The 20,682-nt window shown below is 41.0% G+C and overlaps 1 protein-coding gene across 1 annotated transcript in view; it reads right to left on the bottom strand.

Annotated features, from left to right (window-relative positions):
- Positions 1-10,844, bottom strand: part of LOC135877298 (solute carrier organic anion transporter family member 1B3-like) — a 29,767-nt gene extending 18,923 nt beyond the window's left edge. The window contains exons 1-5 of the mRNA XM_065402714.1: positions 10,821-10,844; positions 7,981-8,122; positions 7,760-7,892; positions 1,852-1,976; positions 869-1,015 (exon numbers count right to left, since the gene is read on the bottom strand). Of these exons, the coding sequence (XP_065258786.1) occupies positions 869-1,015; positions 1,852-1,976; positions 7,760-7,892; positions 7,981-8,065 (490 nt within the window). The 5' untranslated portion in view covers positions 8,066-8,122; positions 10,821-10,844. The remainder of the gene's footprint in view (positions 1-868; positions 1,016-1,851; positions 1,977-7,759; positions 7,893-7,980; positions 8,123-10,820) is intronic.
- Positions 10,845-20,682: the final 9,838 nt, after the last annotated feature.

Genomic DNA, 20,682 nt, shown 5'->3' with positions numbered 1-20,682 from the left:
GGCCATTCAAGACTACAAGAGCCAAATTAACTCCATTCACATAAAACTCAAGTTCAAGTCTCAGTGCAGGTAGAATGAACCAGGAGTCGGTGGGTTAAGACAAAAACATTACATGGAAATTTATACAACCTTGTCATTTTCTTTTGAAGGCAGCAATTGACTAGGAATGAAGGCTACCATTTTTCGAAAGAATCTAAGGACTTAGGCACCCAACTCACATAGGCTCCTCTGTAAATCACAGTCAAAATGGAGAGTAGACCTGTGAGGGTAACTAATTCTTTGGTTAGGTGATCAAACCAATGAAAGAAAAGAAAATTGAGACAACCCAAAATGATTTTTTTTTAAAATTTTCAGCACTCTGAAAAAGTCACCAAAATTTCATTTCCGGTCAAATGAAATGTATTGTTCAAACTAGAAAAAAATGTTCATTATTGAGGGGGTTTTTTTTTGCCTTTATAAAAAGCTGTTAATAAAAGTGAATAAAATTTTGAAATGAGAAGTAATTTCAAATTGAAAAGCTGACATGTTTCATTTAGAAAAAGGCACATCCAAATATTTTGACTTTTTCTGATTTTGTAATTTGTGTTTCTGTGGTTTTTTGAGGGAGGGGAGGTTGTTTGTTATTTTATTTGACCAAAACAATTTGGCAAATTCAACACAAATTCACAAAATGTTTCAGTGGATGCAAATCTGCATTTATCAGAGAAAAAAAAAAGCTTTGTCAAAAGATTTTTGCCTGGTTTTAATGGAGAGAGTTTAAAAAAAAAATAGGACTCTTTAGAGGAAGACGATCTACTTTTAAAGCTAAAGCAAATTTGATCCTGTCACTGTTTCTTCATAACCAACCTTTTCATTCTCTTAAGATTACCTATGTATAAAGGAGCATCTTCTTCTTTGGCAAAATCATCAAGGTAAGAAATTCCTAGCGGTGTTATTGGCGATTCCCCAACTCCACGTAACAAGTTGCCCAATAAGACATATATCCACATATATGATGATGCTGCCTTTACACAATCTGTAAATAACAGTAATTACTATCTTTACAGTAGAACAATAAACCATGAGCCTGGCTATAACTCCATTTAACACTCTCTCTCTCATCTTGCTCAATTGTTTTTCCTTACATAAGACTTAGACTCTGTCTAGGTTACCAAACTCATTAACCCCAAAATCATCAGTCCTCCCTTTAACAACACTTCCTGATATCAGTCACATGCTTGTCTACCAAAGATAGTAATGCAAGGATAATGGTCTGTATTGTTAGGGAAGAATATCTAGAGAAAAATAAACAACAGATTGAAATTGTAATAGACATACTCTATTACATTTCATTTACACCTTCAACTATGTCCCCTGATCCAGGCTAGCAGTTGGCTCATGGGTCCTAGAGTCCTGTTTCTCCTCCCATGCAGCATACAGCTGCAGATGCTCTATAGGTATATTCTAAACTGGTAGTGAGGTATATGAAGATCACAGAAATGCCAGTTAATTTCCAGTTAACTCTAACACAGCTTGGGCTCTTAAATTTCCTTTGGGAATCAATTCTCCTCACAAATTACAGTATATGAGAAATTCCTTTAATGTCAATGTGAGGTACTTGTATCCGGAAGGGTGGGAGAAACTGGGCCCCAGTAGTTCAGATACTTCTGAATTGGTAGATGTGCTTGCTTTTTCAAGGCTGCTGTATCACTGAAGTGTCACTAACACCCGCCAAATAAGTTACGGCTTAAATGGGGTTTAGAATTGTACTGGCCCTCCACACTGGGATGAATTGCCCTCTTGTGTGAAGACCGATTTATAAGTAGGTCAAAATTGTCACATTTAGATGTATTTTCAGTTACAATTCCTTACCTGAATCTGGATGTTCTGATAAGGTTTCACTGACACCAGTTACATTTTGATCCACTGAGCAGGGAGAGAGACTTGAAGTTGAGTTGACAGACAACACTGCATGCGATGCTGTTTCATACTTATAACTGAACACATACAACATTATATTTAGTAGTGATGTTTCGGCAATTGAAGAAATACAGGGGTATATTTTATCTCAGTACAGGGGGAATTTTGTGCCTGCTGTTTTGGCGAATAGAGAGAATGGGCATCTAACTGTCTGTGGACCGCATTCAAATTATTTTTTCCAAAGTGTTAATTTAACAGTAAAAAGGAGGGTCATTTAAGTAAAAAAAAAAAGGGAGAAGGAGGAAGAAATGAGAAAAAAATGAGCAAGAAGATATCAAAAGCGACTATATGGCAGATATAACATTTTAAACGGGGAACTTAAAAGAAATATAAGAAATGTGAAAAGAACGAGGAGTACTTGTGGCACCTAAGAGACTAACAAATTTATTTGAGCATAAGCTTTCGTGGGCTAAAACCCACTTCATCGGATGCATGCAGTGGAAAATACAGTAGATATTGTATATATATCTTCCTACTGTATTTATTTTCCACTGCATGCATCCGATGAAGTGGGTTTTAGCCCACGAAAGCTTATGCTCAAATAAATTTGTTAATCTCTAAGGTGCCACAAGTACTCATAGTTGTTTTTGCTGATACAGACTAACATAGCTACCACTCTGAAATAAGAAATGTGGACATTTAACTCAGGCTCCTTTGAAAATCCCACTCTTAGGATATGTCTATATGGAGAGTTAGTGCATGATAAGCTGGAATGTAAATCTACAGTCCTCTAGCCTGCCACACGCTAACCGGCAATATGGACCTTGCTACTGTGCACTGAAAGTTCCATTGTGCAAACAGCAGTATGTCAAAGCGTACTACAGATCTTTTAGTGTGCAGTAGAAGGGTCCACATAGTGAGTTATTGCATGGTATGCTACAGCGCTGTAGATTTACACCCAGTTTGTCATGAACTAATTCTCCATATAGACAAGCCCTTAGTTATTTCTTGTAACTACAGTCCTATAGTCTCTTTGAATTAAGTAATAGAAATGACAAGCTTGATGCTACTGCAAAACAGCAGAAGAGTTAGAAAGACATTCTGCTGAACATAATTCTTTAGTTTTCTTTTTATAATTATTAACTTGTTGTGACAGATATGGCAATTTCGTGCAATATCGTGGACAAACCTTACTGAATTAAGTTAAACCTTACTGAAGTAAGTTTAAGTATTTCAGGAGTTCATTGTATTAAGAATGCAAATAGAATGAGGAGGACTTGTGGCATCTTAGAGACTGTAGTGGGGCGGCTGCCCCACTCCCTGAGAATTTAGGCTGCAACAGGGCAGTGGGCCTGCGCAGACAGACAGCCAATAAGAAAAAGGTTTATTGGCAGCCAATCAGGGCCCAGATTGGAGGCAGCCCTATAAAAAGGCTGCTCAGGGAGGGAGCAGGCAGTCTGTCCCAGGCCTTTGAGAGCAGAAGGTCTGTCTCCAGAGCTAGGAGACTAGCACCACAGACAGCGCAGTGCTGGCTAGGCTCGGGGAGCAGAAGGGAGCTCTAGCCCATAGCCTGCCAGGCTGCAGGCCCTGAAGGGAAGTGCCCAGCGGGTGCAAGGGGCCGTAGGGGAAGCGGCCCAGGGAAGTGGACAGACGAGGGGAGAGAAGGAGGACAGCGAGGCTGCCTCCAGAGGGTCCCTGGGTTGGGACCCAGAGTAGAGGGTGGGCCTGGGTCCCCCCCTTCTCCCCTTGCAGTACACCCAGTCATCGGCCGTAGGTAGCGGCTGTCATAAACTATGCCAGATCCCTGACAAGAGGGATTAGACTTTGGGGGTGTGGTTGGACATGGTGGCTGGGGTGTGGGAAGACTGCTGATCACCCCCCTGGAAGGGGGTGTGGATGGACTAAGGGGCACTGCTTGAGGGCAGTGGTCCGGAAGAGGACGCCGTGAGCTGGTGAGCGTCACGGGCTCAGACGCCAACGAAGGGCGAGACAATGGGCGGGACACCACCAGGAGAGGGCGCTCCACTGGACTGAACTAATTCCCGGAGACAACCAGCAGGAGATGCTGGGTGGTGAGCCCAACCCTGTCACAGAGACTAACAAATTTATTTGAGCATAAGCTTTCATGGGCTAAAACCCACTTCATCGGATGCATGCAGTGGAAAATACAGTAGGAAGATATGTGTGTGTGTGTGTGTGTGTATATATATATATATACACAGAGAACATGAAAAAATGGGTGTTGCCATACCACCTGTAATGAGAGTAATCAATTAAGGTGGGCTATTATAAGCAGGAGAAAAAAAAACTTTTGTGATAATCAGGATGGCCCATTTCCAACAGTCCAACGAGAAACTGCAGAATTGGAATTAATTTGCAAACTGGACATCATTAAATTAGGCTTGAATAAAGACTGGGAGTGGATGGGTCATTACACAAAGTAAAAACTATTTCCCCATGCTATTTTCCCCCCTACTGTTACTCACACCTTCTTGTCAACTGTTGGAAATGGGCCATCCTGATTATCACTACAAAAGTTTTTTTTCTCCTGCTGATAATAGCCCACCTTAATTGATTACTCTCGTTAGAATTGGTATTGCAACACCCGTTTTTTCATGTTCTCTGTGTGTGTGTATATATATCTTCCTACCGTGTTTTCCACTGCATGCATCCAATGAAGTGGGTTTTAGCCCACGAAAGCTTATGCTCAAATAAATTTGTTAGTCTCTAAGGTGCCACAAGTAGTCCTCGTTCTTTTTGCTGATACAGACTAACACGGCTACCACTCAAAGAATGCAAATGTTTATGTATTATTGTGGAATTGTGTGTAACTTCTTTAACAAGGAGACAGGACTAATGTAAACCTGGGAAGTGGTATGAGCTTCAACAGGCCAAACAAGACTGAACTTTCAGTTGAGTGAGTTTCCTAGGAAATACTTGGCAGAAGGGGAATGTAAATTACCCACCTCAGGAATCATCCTTTTGAATCATCCTGTACCTTGAGGAGAAACCCATTGTCTGGCTGATTATCTATTCACAGTCTCTTCACAGACCCAAACTGGATAAAGGAGTGACACACAGATTCATGGAGATTCTTGTTCCAAGACAAAGCAGTTATGAACTTGTAACCCCAGAAAACTCCCTTGTTGGGAATTGAAGGAATATTCACCTGCCACAGTTGGGGTGAGCTCTGGTAAACTAATCAATATGCATGTCAGTTCTTTTATTGTTTTAATATGTTTTCTCTATAATGCTTTTACCATAAAAATAAAATGTGCTTGCTTAGGAAGAGCTATGTGGTAACTTAACTGGGCAATCACACTGTTTATAGCCTCTGAAGAAAAGGCAAAGGAAACCTGCTTAGGCAGTCTCTTTTGCTGGGGATACACAGTGTAGGCAGGAAGTGTGTAGTCTGAAAATCTTCCATTGATGAGGTAGAGAGACACATGCCTCTCCCCAAAAGAAGTAACAGCTGGGGAATTGGAAACTTGTGAGTGGGTGCCCTTGCTGGACCATAGAGGGGGAATACAGGTGCGGTTGCCTTGAACTGTGACACCCATAAAAGATTCTATAGTATTGAATATAGGAATAGAAATGTGTTGCATTGTATATTTGTCACTGAATCAAAACTTCTGCTAGAAGCAATGTGATGGGTAGACAAAACAGTGCTTCTCTGAACAAAGAGATGATGCATTTGTTGGCAAATTAGTTTCATTAGACTTGAGGATTTTTAGTGGTAAGAGCACCCTGAACAGAACTTTTGGCCCAATTCTGCAAGCAGTCACCTGAAAAGTCGCACTGAAGCCACTGTATGAGTAATGACTATTTGCTCAAGTAGGGGTGTGCAGGATCAGCCCTTACAAATGTAAGGCCTAATACTACAAGCTACTAATTAGACTCCTCCTTTAAAGTGCTGGATTTCTTCAACTCCCATTTCTGCAGGGCACCTTCACAGGTGAAGTTTGGAACCTTATATGAGTGATCCCTATATCACAGTTTCCAGGTAAGTGCACATGTATTCCCCCTTCCTGGTCCACCAAAGACACACACACACTAGGCTCCCAGCTCCTCAGTCATCACTTCTCTAGGGCTGAAACCCACGTCTCTCTCCCTCCTGAACATGGTGTTGAGGCTGATCTACTGATTCCTGATTTACACTGATATCCCCCACAAGCCAGACTTTCTAAAAAAACAGCGTCTGCAATTTGCTTTCTCTCCAGAGGCTATGGCAAGTATATTGCCAATAGTTATAAGTTACCACACAGCTCTTTCTAAGCAAGCACCTTTATTCTTAAGGTGAAAGAATTACAAAGAAAACACATTCAAAAATTTAAAAAACCAACACGCAGAGGTCACACACGTACACACCCCACTCCAGCCTAGGGTTCTGGTAAGTGTCAGTGCTTCAAAACCCAAAACTAGGTTTCCCCCATGGTTACCATTTCATAACTGTTTCAGATTCAGAACCAGAACCAAGACTGGACAGATCAGCCAGTTTCTTTATATAGCTCAGGCCTTTGATCTCCCATCTCCAGGAACAGGTAATCAGCAGACAATGACACTCTCCTCAAGATGTGGCTTTGAAAGGCTGTTTTTTCGCATAACTAGAGGCAGGGAATTTGCATTAATATTAGATATTCCCCAGGAAATCCACTTCACATTTATTGTCCCAAAAGTCCATTCTTGTCTGGCACATTTTCAGTATAATCCTTTGAACTCCTAGGCCTCATATCACATCTTCCCCCTAGAGAATTTATGCACAATCCTGAACCACAATAATACATAAATTTTGCATTTAATACAGTGGACCTCAAAGATACTTAAACTTAATTCAATAAGGCTTTCCCCTAGGATATTTCAGGGAATTCCCATATTTGTCACACTCTACTCTTCCATTTTACCAGCATTCAAATGACTGTGATCAATCTGAAAACTAGAGTTACTGCTGCTGCGGAGACTCCATCATGTTGGACATTAAAGATGTTGGACAATGTAGTCAAACATGCTCTTGGAGTAGAATGCATCTTTTTGACTTTTTTGGATTAAGGTCCCAATACAGCACTGAAACACTTTAATCACAGGAGTAGTTCCACTGACTTCCGTTGGATTACTCCCACGCTTCAAGTTTCACACAAGCTTAAGTGCTTTCTTGAAATGGAGTCTCAGGGTCCTGTTCATAACTACAAAAATACCCAGTTACAGAAATCATATGAAATAATTTTATAATATAATTATTCAACTGAAATTGTTGTGATTCATCATACTTTAACCTTCCATGCAATAACCCTGTTTAAGGCCAGACTTTACCATCCCTCCTCACACTGAGCAATATCTCATTCCTTCAATAGTCACAGCGATTTCCTTAAACTTTTCCCTTAGAGTTAGGCATAGTAATGTCTTGAAAAGCAGCATGATGCACACTAGGGCTGATGAAAAATTTTCTGTCAAAATTGATTTTTGGTGGAAAATTTTGGTTTTCAGGGAATATAAATTCACATGGAAAGTGTCCGCTTTTTACAGAAAACGTCTACTTTTCCTCAAAAGCCTACAAACCAACCAAACCAAAACATTTCTAGCTGAAAATGGAAACATTTTGGTGGTTCTGATTTTTGAAAAAAAGTTGATATTTTGGACCAGGGGAAGGGAATTCCCACCAGTTCTAATGCGTGCTAATGTATCTGTGGAGTTGCCTGACTTGTATATTTATTCTGATATCCATTTAGGTCGGCCCGAAATATTAATTTATTCTTAGGCCCTTTGATAATCCCAAACTTTAAAAATACAGTGGTGTTCATTTGACAAAATGGAGAAAGTGGTATAGAATCCCAGTGGACCTAAATTAGCCTTAGTGAATACTTACTATCCCATGAAGAAATGAGGCATTGCTGTAAAAATACTTCCAGCTGACATAATACAACACCCCAAAGCAATGATTTTTGGTCTATGAAATTTGGCTCCAAAATAACTTACAAATGCTAGCACCAGCAAATTACCTAAAAAAGCAAAGAAAACATTACTAGTAGATGCTGTTCATTGTATTTGCTCTGAGTAATTTACTGTATGTTACGGAATACCAATTACCCATCTCAAAACTTCCATCAATTAAGCCAGCGACAGAGGAGGGAATATCAAATCTTCTTTCTATCTGAGTGATGGAACTTTTCATAACTGTTCCAGATAATGTTTTGCACAAGTAGCTGAATGACAAAGCAACGAGAAACACCTGAGGAAAGATCAAGACAGAAGATGGGAGGTAAGGGAGGAGAAATTAATATAGAGACCAAGAGAGCTTAAATCTATAGAACAATCTGTATGAATTAAATCTTAATTTAATTAACTTTACTAATCAAACTCCAATAGGGAAAATATGATTTTTCTAACACAATATGAGGCCTTGATCCTGCAAGAAGCTCCCCCTGGGCTTTCAGAAGTGTTTTCTTCCCATTCTGGTCTCATTGTGATCTACAGAAGTCATGTGCACGGGACAACCCAAAGCAGCAGTTAATTTTGTTTGTGCTTAGTTATGGCATTGCCAGCTTCAGCATCCAGAAAGCACGGCCTCCTTTGCTTTGCTGGTCAAAGGCTCCCCAGAATAGAATTTGTGCTTCTGAACCTAAACACCCTGGATTACAGAATCTGTAGACAGCAACCAGCTCAGTAGGGACAGCTTACCCTACTGAAACCTAACATCAATTTTCAAGCTATCCACAACACTGAGACCAATTGGGTGCAGAAGAAACCTTGAGGCCTCAAGGTGCTACCAGAATACAAATAATTAACAAGAATAAGAGCTCTGGTCAGGGGCCACTTGCTGAAACTAGTTCAAACTGTAAATGAATCTTAGCATCAATTCAGTTGTTACTTTTTTTAAGTCAGTTTGTCCATCCCCAGGTTAGAAGTCGTGTTGGTATTACAACATAGGGCTTAGCCACAAGCTTCACAATATCCCTCTTTTTGGAGGTCTTGTACAGATTCTTTGGCAATCTCATCCCCGTTTGGATGAAGTTTGAAGTATTTGGATTATATTTGTGTTGTACCCCTTTGCAAAGGAAATGTTTGTATTTGACTTTTTTATAGGTTTAAAACAAGAGCATTTGAATACACACTTTGCTTCGACACAAACTCTATTTAGTATTGCAAAGATTGCAAATAAAACCATGCTTATGATGACAAGACAGTCTAGGAGTGCTTAAATATTATCCAGATATTTCAACATAACAGCTTTTTACTGAATCCCAAACAAATAAACCTGTTGCCCTCAGGGTAAAAGGTAAAATAACTTGTTTAACCTAACAGTAGATAAGTGAACAAATTACAATGGGTTTTGAACTTTATGATGCTATTTACTGCAACAGATGACAAGCAAAGCAAATCCTAAGAGAAAATGTTTTTAAAAGGAGCTGGATGCTGGTTTTGCCTAGAAATTTGACTGAAACATCTCACAAAAGCAGGCTTTAGTCTAAGAATTTTCATATTTACTGGGTCCAACAATTCTGAGATTTTTTGGGGGGAGGGGGACTATTTTCAGTAGTTTTATATCTGGTTCTGACTGAAGCCATGAAATGCAAATAAGCACGAAAGTAGGAACAAAAAAGTTAATTGAACTGTTTTAAACCTCGCCACACAAGCAAGAAGTTAGCAGAACTGTTTTGAATCCCCCCAAAAAATTGACTCCAAAGTCTGATAGGAAGATGAGGTGATTCTCATTGTAACTGAAAAAATTGCGCTCACCCCTAACATTAAAGTTATTGTGTCTATTAAATTCTAGTTTCTATAACATTCTGTGCCACACTCACCACTGGGATAAGTGGATACAAACTCACTAACTTCCATGCCTACTTATGCCAGTGGTGAAGTTGGTCCAATGAGACTCCCAGGGATATGAGAGTTTTGAGAGCAGTTCAACTACTATTGGAGATATATAGGGGTGGCAAAATGGGTTCAGCTCAAATAAGGAATATGCTAACTTTTGCCCCAAACGTGAACCAAGCCATTTTGAATATTTGAAAAAGTTGGATTCACTTATTTTTATAATTTTATTACAGGCCTCTGATCAGATCAAATTCATCCCCGGTTGCAGCTCCATTGATTTTAATGGAGTTACACCAGGTATGAATTTGGCCCATGGTCCTAGCCTGAGCAGAAGTCAAACACATCATAATACCACAAGAAATGCTGATTTCATGGTACTTCCAGCTTAACCAGAAGCAGCAAATATTATACCAAGAAAGCAAAATTCTCATTAGTTTTCCAGCCCTATTTATTCAAGACTTTACATAATTTAAGTGAGGCAGTGTGGTCTAGGGGATACAGCATCAGATAAGGACTCAGAAGATCTGGGTTCTATTCCTGGTTACGCCACTCTGCTGGGTGACCTTGGGCAAGTCACTTCACCTCCCTGTGCCTCGGTTTCCCCTACTGTAAAATGAGGATAATGATAATTACTTCCTTTATAAAGTGCTTTGAGATCTGTGAATAAGTGCTAAGTATTATTATTTTCCTGACACCTTGAGTGTTTGGCCAAACCAACTTTTTGAACTTTGCCTATCAGGACAGGGACTCAGTAGACCCAGTTCAATTCCCGGCTCTGCCACTGCTCTGCTGGGTGACTGTGGACAAATCACATCCCTCCCTGTGCTTCAATTTCCACATCTGTAAAATGGGGATAAAGATGCTGACCTCCTTCGTGGAGCACATTGAGCTCTACAGATGAAAAATTCTACAAAAGAGCCATACATTATGTATTTATTATTATTGGCTTGTATATTTTTTAAATAAAACTCCTAATATTCTTTTATTAATTGGATGAAGAAAATAGAGGGGACAAGAACCATGCCTGCTTATATACCTTGAAGAAGAACACACATATTATCAATGCTCAACAAATAACAACAGTAATGAATAATAGTAATCCACTGAACCTTCAAGCCAGTGCAACAGGACTTTTTCTTTTTGCCTGGTACTTGTTTGATTGCTCCATCTTCCAAAGGCTGGGTAGGCTCCACTTCCAGGTTTGAGTGATTAACATTTGAATCAGTTTCCACTGTCATGGTTTCTTATCTTGAATTGATTATCTGTTTTGTACAAGAAAACATGAGAAAATTATAATAAATCCAGGGCTTCTTCCACAGAAATACTGAAATAGAAATCTGTAATTAACTTTCACCTAAAAAGATTTACACCATGGTTAACATTTTCACAGTGGTCACTAATTGTTTCCGAATAGAGACAACTTGCACCTAATTTTCAGATGTACTGAAAATCTGCATTTCCCACTAGAACAGATACTCTGGAGATGGTATCCCAGTAGACAATTCCACTGGCACTTTAGGGCCTCAGCAATGCTAAAAATCTGGCATGTGTTGGGCACCCAAAATTAGTGAATGCTTACAAAAATGTGGCTGCACATTTATGGAACTAAATGGGGGCTGGGGGAGAGCTTCTGTACTAAGATTTTGTGAATACAACAAAATAAAGAACATTGCAAGTTGGGTTTTATTTACGTCCTGGACCCCAAAAATGATCACTGTGAAAGTGGAGGAGGAGATGTTGTAATAGGAAAGGAAAGAGATGGGGAGGATAAACACAACAAAGGGACAAGTGAAGGGTTTGGTAAAGAAGACCCAGAGCAGTGCTCTCACAAGGGAAAAGCATCTCTATAATATATAACAAAAAGTACTGGGGGCACTGAAAATTAAGTCCTATATGGGAAAAGAAAACATAGGATATAAGTGTTATAAGGAGACCTTTTGAAACTGATGGCAAAAGTGAAAGCCATCAACATCTAAGTGTCATCAACTGGAAGCAAGTTTTTAAGTATCAAGCTATATGTTACATTAGCAAGAAAAGGGTGAGTCATAGCAAACACTGAACAGCGGGGATGTTTACTGAAACACCAGCAACAAACTGGTTGGAGGCAGGTTTGAAAGCTCGAAGCCTCTGGTAATTGGCTGAGCCTTAATCAGTGGGCGGGGCATTCACTCAGGCCAGGGCTTTATAAAGCCGACCAGGGGCTGCTAACAGGGAGTTTCGCAAGGGAGTTTAGAAGGGGAGTGGGAAGGGAGTGGGAGTCCCTCGCCAGCCGTAACCCCATCCCCGTGGCCCCCCCCTAAAACCTATAAACCAAACCACATTCCAAAACTCCCTTCTGTAAACCACCCTTTCACTAACTCGGATACAATGCAGGCAGAAGCCCAGCAGCAGAGTGGGGGCTATCCAGTTTATTGCACCAACTGTTGCATGTATGATTACCTGCCCTGTGGGCGGGTGGCGTATGTGTGCAGTCAGTACAAGGAGCACCTGGCCCTCAGAGACCATGTACGGACTTTGGAGGCCAGGGTGGCGGAACTGGAGGAGCTGAGAGAGGCAGAGAGGTATGTTGATGAGGCTTTCCGGGACACTGTAGAATTGTCCCACCTCCGCTTAGACAGCACCTGTGCTGTTAAGGAGGAAGAAGGGCCCAGGGAAGTAGAGCAGTCAATGGGAGCAGAGGGAAACTTTCCCGTAGTTGGGACCCTCCTTCCAGATGGTTCTGGGGTTGCCTCTCGCACTGAGGTTGCCTCTCCGGGGGAGGGAACTCCAGTTTCTAGGAAAAGGCAGGTGTTCGTAATGGGAGTTCAATTATTAGAAATGTAGATAGCAGGGTCTGTGATGACCGGGAGAACCGTATGGTGACTTGCCTGCCTGGTGCAAAGGTTGCGGATCTCTCGAGGCATCTAGATAGACTTATGTGTAGTGCTGGGGAGGAGCCGGTGGTCGTGGTACATGTAGGTACCAATGACATAGGGAAGGGTAGGAGAGATGTCCTGGAAGCCAAATTTAGGCTGCTAGGGAAGAGACTGAAATCCAGGACCTCTATGGTGGCATTTTCAGAAATGCTCCCAGTTCCACGCGCAGGGCCAGGTAGGCAGGCAGAGCTTCAGAGTCTCAATGCGTGGATGAGACGATGGTGTAGAGAGGAGGGGTTCACGTTCATTAGGAACTGGGGAAACTTCTGGGATGGGAGGAGCCTATACAGGAGAGATGGGCTCCACCTAAACCAAAGTGGAACCAGACTGCTGGCACTAAACATTAAAAAGGTTGTAGAGCAGTTTTTAAACTAGGAGATGGGGGAAAGCCGACTGCTGCAGAGGAGCGTGTGGATCGGACACAGACTTCTCTTAGGGGAGAGTCTGATGATAGAGAATCTCCAGGTTATAGTCAGGAGCAGAGGACTGAAAAGTATAATGTAAGGGCCGGATCAGATGATAAACAGTCACATAAAAAAGAATCTGGCACATCAGAAAAAGGCAGGCTAATAAACAGGGACAAGTTTTTAAAGTGCTTGTACACAAATGCCAGAAGTCTAAATAATAAGATGGGTGAACTAGAGTGCCTTGTGATAAAGGAGGATATAGATATAATAGGCATCACAGAAACCTGGTGGACTGAGAGCAATCAATGGGACACAATCATTCCGGGGTACAAAATATATCGGAAGGACAGAACAGGCCGTGCAGGGGGAGGAATGGCACTATATGTTAAAGAAAGTGTAGATTCAAATGAAGTAAAAATCTTAAGCGAATCCACAGGTTCCATAGAGTCTCTATGGATAGAAATTTCATGCTCTAGTAAAAATATAACATTAGGGATCTATTATCGACCACCTGACCAGGACAGTAATAGTGATGATGAAATGCTAAGGGAAATTAGAGAGGCTATCAAAATTAAGAACCCAATAATAGTGGGGGATTTCAATTATCCCCATATTGACTGGGAACATTTCACTTCAGGACGAAATGCAGAGATAAAATTTCTCGATACTTTAAATGACTGCTTCATGGAGCAGCTGGTACGGGAACCCACAACGGGAGAGGCGACTCTAGATTTAATCCTGAGTGGAGCGCAGGAGCTGGTCCAAGAGGTAACTATAGCGGGACCGCTTGGAAATAGTGACCATAATACAATAGCATTCAACATCCCTGTGGTGGGAAGAACACCTCAACTGCCCAACACTGTGGCCTTTAATTTCAAAAGGGGGAACTATACAAAAATGAGGGGGTTAGTTAGACAAAAGTTAAAAGGTACAGTGACTAAAGTGAAATCCCTGCAAGTTGCGTGGGCCCTTTTTAAAGACACCATAATAGAGGCTCAACTTCAATGTATACCCCAAATTAAGAAAAACAGTAAAAGAACTTAAAAAGAGCCACCGTGGCTTAACAACCATGTAAAAGAAGCAGTGAGAGATAAAAAGACTTCCTTTAAAAAGTGGAAGTCAAATCCTAGTGAGGCAAATAGAAAGGTGCACAAACACTGCCAACTTAAGTGCAAGAGTGTAATAAGAAAAGCCAAAGAGGAGTTTGAAGAACGGCTAGCCAAAAACTCCAAAGGTAATAACAAAATGTTTTTTAAGTACATCAGAAGCAGGAAGCCTGCTAAACAACCAGTGGGGCCCCTTGACGATGAAAATACAAAAGGAGCGCTTAAAGATGATAAAGTCATTGCGGAGAAACTAAATGGATTCTTTGCTTCAGTCTTCACGGCTGAGGATGTTAGGGAGATTCCCAAACCTGAGCTGGCTTTTGTAGGTGACAAATCTGAGGAACTGTCACAGATTGAAGTATCACTAGAGGAGGTTTTGGAATTAATTGATAAACTCAACATTAACAAGTCACCGGGACCAGATGGCATTCACCCAAGAGTTCTGAAAGAACTCAAATGTGAAGTTGCAGAACTATTAACTAAGGTTTGTAACCTGTCCTTTAAATCGGCTTCGGTACCCAATGACTGGAAGTTAGCTAATGTAACGCCAATATTTAAAAAGGGCTCTAGGGGTGATCCCGGCAATTACAGACCGGTAAGTCTAACGTCGGTACCGGGCAAATTAGTTGAAACAATAGTAAAGAACAAAATTGTCAGACACATAGAAAAACATAAACTCTTGAGCAATAGTCAACATGGTTTCTGTAAAGGGAAATCGTGTTTTACTAATCTATTAGAGTTCTTTGAAGGGGTCAACAAACATGTGGACAAGGGGGATCCGGTGGACATAGTGTACTTAGATTTCCAGAAAGCCTTTGACAAGGTCCCTCACCAAAGGCTCTTACGTAAATTAAGCTGTCATGGGATAAAAGGGAAGGTCCTTTCATGGATTGAGAACTGGTTAAAGGACAGGGAACAAAGGGTAGGAATTAATGGTAAATTCTCAGAATGGAGAGGGGTAACTAGTGGTGTTCCCCAAGGGTCAGTCCTAGGACCAATCCTATTCAATTTATTCATAAATGATCTGGAGAAAGGGGTAAACAGTGAGGTGGCAAAGTTTGCAGATGATACTAAACTACTCAAGATAGTTAAGACCAAAGCAGATTGTGAAGAACTTCAAAAAGATCTCACAAAACTAAGTGATTGGGCAGCAAAATGGCAAATGAAATTGAATGTGGATAAATGTAAAGTAATGCACATTGGAAAAAATAACCCCAACTATACATACAACATGATGGGGGCTAATTTAGCTACAACGAGTCAGGAAAAAGATCTTGGCGTCATCATGGATAGTTCTCTAAAGATGTCCACGCAGTGTGCAGAGGTGGTCAAAAAAGCAAACAGGATGTTAGGAATCATTAAAAAGGGGATAGAGAATAAGACTGAGAATATATTATTGCCCTTATATAAATCCATGGTATGCCCACATCTCGAATACTGTGTACAGATGTGGTCTCCTCACCTCAAAAAAGATATTCTAGCACTAGAAAAGGTTCAGAAAAGAGCAACTAAAATGATTAAGGGTTTAGAGAGGGTCCCATATGAGGAAAGATTAAAGAGGCTAGGACTCTTCAGTTTGGAAAAGAGAAGACTAAGGGGGGACATGATAGAGGTATATAAAATCATGGGTGATGTTGAGAAAGTGGATAAGGAAAAGTTATTTACTTATTCCCATAATACAAGAACTAGGGGTCACCAAATGAAATTAATAGGCAGCAGGTTTAAAACAAATAAAAGGAAGTTCTTCTTCACGCAGCGCACAGTCAACTTGTGGAACTCCTTACCTGAGGAGGTTGTGAAGGCTAGGACTATAACAATGTTTAAAAGGGGACTGGATAAATTCATGGTGGCTAAGTCCATAAATGGCTATTAGCCAGGATGGGTAAGAATGGTGTCCCTAGCCTCTATTCGTCAAAGGATGGAGATGGATGGCAGGAGAGAGATCACTTGATCATTGCCTGTTAGGTTCACTCCCTCTGGGGCACCTGGCATTGGCCACTGTCGGTAGACAGATACTGGGCTAGATGGACCTTTGGTCTGACCCAGTACGGCCTTTCTTATGTTCTTATGTTCTTATGTTCTTAAACACTGTATCCACTACACTAGAGTTGTACTTGTAGGAGATTACAAGAGAAAGTGACTGGATTTCACACAAGGTCAAAGTAAGCCAGGGTTATATAATTCAGAGATAGCTGTGCATGCTGCATGCTCAATGAGGCACAAGGCTCGGTACATTCTTTGCTGGAATGTAAATAACCAAGATTGCACAAGTCCAGTAACAAAATGAAAAGGTTGTGGGCTTATCCTGTGTTCCTTGTGTATCAAAAATATCCATGAATTCAAGACTTCACATTAATTTGGGAAGGGGAATTACTCCATCTATTTCATGTCATAGAATAATGAGGAACTGCATTAAAAAAATCAATAGCTTACTGAAGGAAATATTTCTTTATAGAAGGTTACAGTGATGCTTCTCAGAACACCCAGGGTAGAGAGTCACCTTGTTACCATCTGCTCCCTAACACAACCAGCCTGTCACCCACTCACGTGCTGTGCTCTGGGCTACATCAGCCTTGTCTTTGCCTTGCAGGTTGACAACAGATTAACCCCAACCCCCAAGGCCCTTCAAAGTGTCCCACTGTGGTATTCAGCCCCTGATCACTGGATACCCACAGAAATCCCAGATCCTCTGTTCCTAAAGGAAGAGTGTACCACAGTTTATCATGTTTACCTTAGACCCCTCCCCCTGCTCCTGTAATGCTCTCAGCACTTGACATCAATTAGTAAAACTAAAGGAAATGTATTTAGAAAAAAATAGAGATTCAAATAAAAACCAGTGTGAGAGATGGAAATAAATGGTAACATATAAACCATCACCACAACATGCATTCTAAAGCCCAAAGGTAACTAACAAGTTATCCTCCTGGCTAAAGAAGTTTATCTCACCCAAAGTTCTCTCCAGCATTTCCAACCACGCCTAATTGAGATCCCTTTTCACTAAGCAAACTCATTGTCAGTTTACTTCCTAGGTGAAGGATACCAGGGTGTCTCTTTGCATCCCCAAATATACCAGAACAGACCTTTGAGGTTAACCTCAAGCTAGCCCCCTCTGTTTACCTCCTCTTGTCAGTTTCCTTCTTAAGTCTCCACCTGCTCTCCATTTGCTTTTGACTTAGAATGCTAGTAGACTCCTATTGTATGACGTACAATACACAATGGTCCCCCCTGGAGATAAGTGTCTCCCACCCCCTTTCTGGGGAGGAGTCTCAAGACATACTACCTTTGAGTGAGCTGTTTTTAACTACAGACCTAGAGAACAATTTTTAGTGTACATAAATAACTCCTCACATATTCTCCATACATGACTAGTTTTGATGACTAGTGTGATACAGGCTTGCATTAGAGACCTTCCATGACATTCTTTTGGTGGATCCAGGGGATCCCTGTACCCATATATATCCAGAGTTCTCTGCCAATTGGCATCCAGAGGTTCTTAGGTCACACTTACATATGGACTTAGTGGTACAGAATTGTTATTTGGACTAAAATGCAGGGGTAAAAATTTCTGTCCCTAATGTACAGCCTGAGTAACTGGAATTTGGGCTGGGGAATTCTGTAGGGGCTGGGAGGAAAGAATCCTTCTTCCAAGCCTCTTCATAGCCTCCTGGCTGCAGCAGGTGTACATGCATCCACACCCACATACCCCATTTGTAGAGGAAATGGCCAGCGGATCTACATGGTCATGGATCTGCTTGGCAATTAGTCTGATCTTCCTCTAGCCCAGCATACCTCCAAAGCCCCATTGTGTGCTGGTGTGCAGGTAATCCTTAAAAACAGTATTCTGCAGACATGTTCTTAATCCTCCCACTACCTGTTCATAGAATCACACAAGTTCTGCTGTGGATCACTGAGCACGCTGCAGCTTTGGAGGAGAGGGCAAGATTTCCCCCTCCTTAAAACAATAGAATTGTTTATTGTTGATTAAAGATTAGTTAGATGGGTTAGGTTTTATCTGTTTTTATTGCGATGCAGTGCACATATTCCATTTTGTGTTCTCTGCTGTGTTGTATGTTTTAGAGCTCGGTGAGTAATAAAAACTATATGGGAATATTTTATTCCACAAAAATTAGTGGAAGTCATATATATTTGCAAATCATGAACCTTATTTAAAGAAAGAAAACACTTGCTGGCATATACTCCAGTTGGAAAATAGAACAAGGCCCTGACCTGTAATTGGCTCCATGAAGGAATGCCCATATGCTGTCACCGAGCTCCCTAAAACAGTGAATCCATTGAAACAAACAAGTTCAGAAGTGCTTTTTTCAATAGAACAAGGAGATTGGAGTCTTAGAACTAATAGTCCCAAGCCAGAACACAAAAATCATACAGTACCAAAATCAACTTGCTTCACCCTTCCTGGTACCCTTGAGAGTTGAGGATGAAAGAAAGAAAAAACGTAGAGCTCAACAATTCCAACAGTGCAGCTGGAACAGATTTGTGAAAGTTGGCTGAACCTTCCCTCCCTTGGGGAAAAGCCAGTAGCATTTGCAAGTATCTCTGCCCTGGGTCATACCACAGAGGACTGTGGGCAAAGTTTTCGAAAATGCCTATTGGTTTGATATGGCTCCCATTCACGTCAATGGAAAAACACCTCCTCACTTGAAAGGTTTAGGATCAAGCCTTAGAGCTTCTCTACACTTAAAACGCTGCAATGGTGCAGCTGCAGTGAATACACTACCTAGTCCAACAGGAGGTAGGGGAAAGGTTGCTGGGAAGATTTTAGGAGCAATGGAGGCAGCTGGTTTAGTGTAGCTGGACAAGTCAGTGATGGAGTCCTCAAGAGCCCCTGATACTCCGAAGCATTTAGAGACAGAAGCACAGTAAAGAAGCAGGGCAGGGGTAGCTACTTTTGGCCGGGGATGGATAACACCTTTGCTCCTGATGTTACAGAAGAGGCCAAGGAAAAACAAGGTAGTGTCAACATTGCAGGAAAAGCTATATGGAGGGGCCAAGGGTTAGACCTGCTGGCATGCGCATTCTGCTGAACTTGGTTGACCCTAGCCCATGTGCAAAGGATTTGGGTGCTGGGTGGGTTCCATGACCACATGAAGTTAAGAAAAAAGACCAAAGGCAAATTTGCTGCAGGTATTAATCTGAACCAAAACATTTCATATGGTAAAAAATAGCAGCCATATTGCTATTCACAGCAAATCTGTTACCTTAGCCCTTTACTTTTAACTTCACTCTTATTTAGAATTAATAAGCCTACGCCTTAGGCACTATTATAAATTATTTGTTTTCTTCTGCAAAAATCTCAGACCTAGATTTTCAAAAGAGATTGATGATTTTGGGTGCACATTCTGAGATACCTTGCAGGAGCCGCATTTTCAGCACTTTCTGAAAATCAGGCTCTTTTAAGGTGTCTCAATTGCACCCAAAATCTTGGCCTCAATGAATAAATGTCATTCCCATTCCCAGAAACATGAGTAGATCGGTACATGAAGGGGATAACAGGCCCCGATAGTAGACCTAAACATATACCTGTAAAGTACTTCTTCATTAACCATCATACAAAATCATTTTTTTAGGCAACTCATCTTAAGAGAAATTCAACTCAAAATTCAAATGAAAAGTGATTATATCTCATCTATTTCCACACAACGTGCCAGGATATCAGCCAGTATAAATAAATGTAGTCTAATGATCTGAATGGAGCTATGTTGATTACACCAGCTGAAGATCTAGCCTGATGCATTATCTTGCCATTTGTTTGGATAGCCATATGGGTGTCTCTTCCTCAACTTTAACAAGATTTGAAGTGTTCATTTTACCAAAAAGGAAACACAGAGAGGTGACTTTAAGAGATTTGCCCAGGAGCATTTAAATTAGTTGCATCATCTCTCACCAGACATTGCTGTTTGCGTACATGACTCCATTCTAGCAGATCAATGGCCTATGGGCATTGCATTTTTCAGGTAAGGGTGCAGGGGAGAAGAATAACTAAAGCATTTTCATTTGGCACAAGCATACAACCAAGTACATACACAACAAGCTCACTTAGACTGCAATTCAAAATAAGCAAACGATACCAGTGTAGGATTAACATTGTTCCAGTGATGTTCTTACTGTTTTTCACAGATCTGTGTCTGTAGATTCATTTCCCATTGCATCTGTGTAAGGACCTGATTGATAGCATATATCATTTGTGACAGTAAGAAAATATAGAGAGCTCATTCTTGTGTTCAATAAGTGCATCTACTGAGGCTCAGTTCTCAGGGTACAATGTCAGATCCTGGGACTAAACTATATGGACCATGTACTTCAGTTGGAGTTGAGAGCTTTCCCTACATCACATTAGACACTCAGCACCTTGCCGGTCATATCCATAAGATGAAATTCACCAATGAGCAGAGGGCCAGCCGAAAGCTTCTGCATCACATAAGCCCTATTTTGAGGACTTAGATGAAACATAAGTGGTGCACTCTGTATTGCCTCTCTGCATGGGGTTGAATTTTACATTTAATAATATAAAAACATTCAGGA

The sequence above is a fragment of the Emys orbicularis genome, chromosome 1, assembly GCF_028017835.1.
Source record: "Emys orbicularis isolate rEmyOrb1 chromosome 1, rEmyOrb1.hap1, whole genome shotgun sequence".
NCBI lineage: Eukaryota > Metazoa > Chordata > Testudines > Emydidae > Emys > Emys orbicularis.
The sequence above is the reverse complement of the archived record's forward strand: the minus strand, read 5'-3'. Positions and strand labels throughout refer to the sequence as shown.